Below are 4338 nucleotides of genomic sequence, written 5' to 3' on the forward strand. Positions count from 1 at the left end.
CTAGACAAAGCTATCTCAACACGACATCAAAGCAAGATGGAAGGATTTTGTGAGTTGAGCTTGAACGACGTGTCAACGACGCGCCATCTTGCTACGGTATCATGAACTACCGTGTCTGATGTCCCGTATCTTTTGTCCCTAGATAGCTATGCCATTCCACAGGTTTCCGTCTTACATGCAAGGTTGGACGTGCGTGCGTGTCTAGGCAGCATTGGAATCATAAGGAACTCGATATCTGCACATCTACCACGTTTTGACACGTACTCGGCTCCTCTCATTTCTGAACAAAGGATCAAGTTTTGGACGATGAGCAACCGCTACAGCCGAACAGGGCAGGCTTAGTGCGATTGAATGAAGGCTGAATGTAATTTACAAACATTAGAGGACATCGTAAACAATGACAATACCCCAATCAAGCAATGTAGTACGTGAAATTCATCTGGTCAGAGCCCCTCCAGGTGATAATCCTACCCCACCTTACGATTTGAACATTCTCGATTGTCTCGTCGCAAAGCTCTTTGGTGAGTGTCTTGACACATTCTAACTACATCTTCCTACGTATTATAAACTGATTGGATATCAAATCCCTCACTAGTTCGTGTCGCCTATTTCTTTGAAGCGCCAACACACCCACTTTCAACCGAGTTTTGGACATCATCTCTGTCAAAAACCTTATCGGCGTATCGTTTCCTAACTGGAACCGTCACTCGATACTCGCCTACTCGAGTCGTCCTGTCGGAGAATGAACGGGGATGCTACGTCGAGTTTGCTGACGACTCTGCATTGACAATCAAGGGGCTCAAGGACCAAAATTTCGCACCAACTGCTGTGCCTGATACTCTATACATTCCCGTTCTCCAAGACAATGACCCATCTTGGTCTTCCGTTGAATTGTTGAGAGTGAGGATTACCGTTCTTGGTAAGACCGACTCGGCCAGCTTGCTCTTCTTTCCTTGCTTTGCAGAAACATACAGCTAACCCGTTCACAAAACAATAGCTGACGGTGGAATCGTTGTTGCGCTCTCCATGTTTCATACTGTGTGGGATGGTCATGCAATGTTTCAGGCAAGTTTGATTGCAAACCCCTCTCAAAAAGGTCAAGAGACTAAACTTTTGAAAATGCGACTTTCTAGTTTATCAAAGACTGGGGTGCTGCTGCTCGAGGAGAGACCATCGTTGCACCTAATCGCGATCCATCTATTTTGAGAGTACCAGTCGGGTTAAACCAACTTATAAGTACAGCTCCAGTATCAACTCCAGTATTTGTAGGACCAGCAGCACCTCCGGCTCCTCCACTCATCATGGTCGAAAACTTTTACTTTACACCGTCTGCATTGAAAGCACTCAAAGTATACACATCTAGCTTATCATTACCTGACGGCCCGATAAAGGAAGCAGCATCCCAAGTCTCAACATCTGATTGTCTAGCTGCCCTAATCTGGTGCTCGATTCTCCAATCATTGCCAAAGAGCACTCTAGCAGGAAGGACTGCAACCACAATGCCCTACCTCATTAATTTGAGAACCACAAGACCGCCGCTGGTCCCAATGGATTATGTCGGTAATGCCTGGGTATCTATGCTTGACAAGTCTTGCAAATTCCAGATCGAGGACTTGATTCGCAACGAGGATTCGATTCGTATGGCTGCTTGCGATATTCGTACAGGAATCTTGGCATTGACACCAGAGTATTTCGAAACTTTTCCATTCAAAGGACCAACCCCGTAAGTCGGTCAATTGATAAATTCAAGTTCTTGTACTTATTTGCTAGCAAAATGTGTTAGGGGAGATGACAATGTGAAGGTGCTATTGACTTCCTGGAAAGGATTTGGTGTTTATGATACTGATTTCGGACTTGGACGTCCCATCCGATTCATGTGAGTTTCGGTAATCACATTGTTGAAAGAATCCACTTCACGAATGAGCTAACACACTCAAGCAGGCCGCAGAGTCCAAACAGACTACCCGTAATTATAATCTTCATTCGACCAATGTGTGATGAGCAAGGTGGTGAAGCGGGTGCTGAATTCCAGCTTGTTCTTGGAGCAGAGGCTATGGAGCGCTTGAAGAAAAATAGTGTCTTTTCTCGGTTTGCTCATTGGTATAATGAGGATGGGAGCCTTGAGGGTTGTGGCATGTGAAAGGACTGGGTTTGTATGTGTTGAGGGGGCGTTGATGCTGCTCGGATGTCGACGTTATTCCACGTGTTATTTTGTCATAGTTCGATATATAGTCTGAAATGTGAACTTGATTAACAGTGTACTCCCAAAATCACATCGAAAGCACTCACCATTCACAAAAGAAAAGTGCAATCAATTGCTTTGCACGATTCGTCATCCAAACACCTGATATACATAATTGCAATTGTGGTAGGTATGCGCGTACAATTTCAGGAGCAAAGTTTTCCATAAACATTTGAGCGAATGCTGCGTGTGCTTTTTCATTCTTTTTACCTCCTGGAGCAGGTGTGTTTGGATTTCAATGCCTGAATGATTGTTGAAGAATCAGGCCTTGAAGATCAAGCGAAAAAAAAACTACACAGATTGAATAGACATCGTCTAAAACTCACTTTGACAAGAGACGATATAAACATTGATAAGCCCATTTCTTTGCCTTCCACCACGTATGTTTTTCTCTAGCTTCTAGGTCAGCGGGCATCTGAATGGTTGACAAGTCTTTTTGGATTGTATTTACGACCAAGGTAGCCCATTGTACGAGAGATGCGACTTCTTGTAATGGTTTGGTAGAGCGTGCTAAGATAAACTGAAAAAGACGTCGGTACATTCCCTTATGTCAAGTTGGAGAGTGGATTTTGTTTTTGTCTCTTACCCACTGAGTAACTTTTCAATATGATTTTCAGCATTTCAGCAGCTTCTGTATCTTGAGCTACTAGAGGATTGGCGATAGCTAATAGAGTCGGGAATGTGGTTTTGATGATTTTACTCAGTGGTCCTCCTTTTCCAGTGTCTTCCACCTGTTTTTGAATGTCGTCATTACACAATACATAATGGATGTAAAATTAAGAGCTCACTGGTAGACTTGACGAGTTCCTGCAAACAAATGAGACCACCTAATATCGTTTCTCTGACATTTGATCTGAGAAGAGTGTCAATACTTGGCAGATACTCGGGCCATTTCTTAGGATAGTCTACGCCGAGCATGCTGGCCAAGCAGGTAGACAATTGCACCCTATAATATAGGATGATCGTGTCAAACGGTGTTGAAAGATTCACCAACAGACAAGCTGCCCTCCTTTCACCTGATGATGTGAGGAGCCTGTACGATTGCCTGTAGGATGTTTTGCTTTACAATGACGGTATCATGCGGGCCGATGAGTTGACCTTCAGATGCATCTACCCCATCTTCCATTGATTTGATTCTTGAAGATTGCAGCTAATAGATGGTGTAGGATGAGCAGAAGATACCAAGTGCAATCACAGCAGCATGATGATAATGATGAGCAAGAACCAGCATGTCTGACAGTAGGATCAGATTCAGGAGATACGATGAATTGAAGCAGTGTTGAGAGAAATCCATCGACGTTAGTCAACTAGGATGGGAAAACATTCTTTGATTGAAGAGAGAAATGAAAGAAGTAACAGTATAAGAATGGAATCATCAAGTAGTAAAAATCAGCATCACCAACAATCACTTGCTTCTTTGAACTGCTTCTCGGTGATGACAAACAGCACGAAGCAAGACTCAACAAATAATAACACAGATTCGATTGAAACAGAGGATCCAAGTTCAAAAACAAAAGCCTTCAGACTACTTCGAAAACTCCAAAGCGAAAACAACCAAATGTGCAGAAAAGAAGAAGTTGGTAAACGGGTATTGATAGAAAATAGATGTATGCTGCTGTAGACACTACAGAAGTTCTAGCAGCTAACTCCAAAATAGACGCTGAATGTCACCAACAAGTAAGCCACTACTTCATGACTTACAAAGCCTCTACCGCCTCTTCTATGTTCATTTAAAAGTTCACCGCTAATCCATAACAATAAAGCAGCAGCTTTAACGGTAGTCTAAGACGTAACAACATGTCAGGACATAGAAATGGCAGTAAATAGGCACAATTCCGTACCTGCAAATAAACCTTTTCCACTGCATTCACTATAAACCAAGAAGCAATTCCTGCCGAGAATAGACAAAACACAAGCTCATACAGTGTAGCCTTCATCCCCGGATCTACGTTCGGCTTCACTCTCGGTTCGTAAGCGCCTAGTCTAATGGTCTTTTGGTTGCTTAAGACAAGAGCCAGACCTCCACCAATACATAAAGCAGCCTGCAGGTAAATTATAAGAGATTGATGAGAGCATAGAAAGTCGATGGCGGGGCC

General features: G+C 43.2%; 1 protein-coding gene across 1 annotated transcript; it reads left to right on the top strand.

The window, feature by feature from the left end:
• Positions 1–397: 397 nt before the first annotated feature.
• On the top strand, positions 398–2140 carry SmJEL517_g06270 (uncharacterized protein; the record flags this gene model as incomplete). Its single annotated transcript, XM_031172196.1, has 6 exons — positions 398–521; positions 596–919; positions 998–1038; positions 1134–1723; positions 1784–1876; positions 1942–2140. 6 exons carry the CDS (start codon positions 398–400, stop codon positions 2138–2140), a joined length of 1371 nt encoding a protein of 456 aa, XP_031021829.1.
• Between the last annotated feature and the right edge of the window lie 2198 nt (positions 2141–4338).

Source organism: Synchytrium microbalum (genome assembly GCF_006535985.1).
Source record: "Synchytrium microbalum strain JEL517 chromosome Unknown SmJEL517_scf0103, whole genome shotgun sequence".
Classification (NCBI taxonomy): Eukaryota; Fungi; Chytridiomycota; class Chytridiomycetes; order Synchytriales; family Synchytriaceae; genus Synchytrium; species Synchytrium microbalum.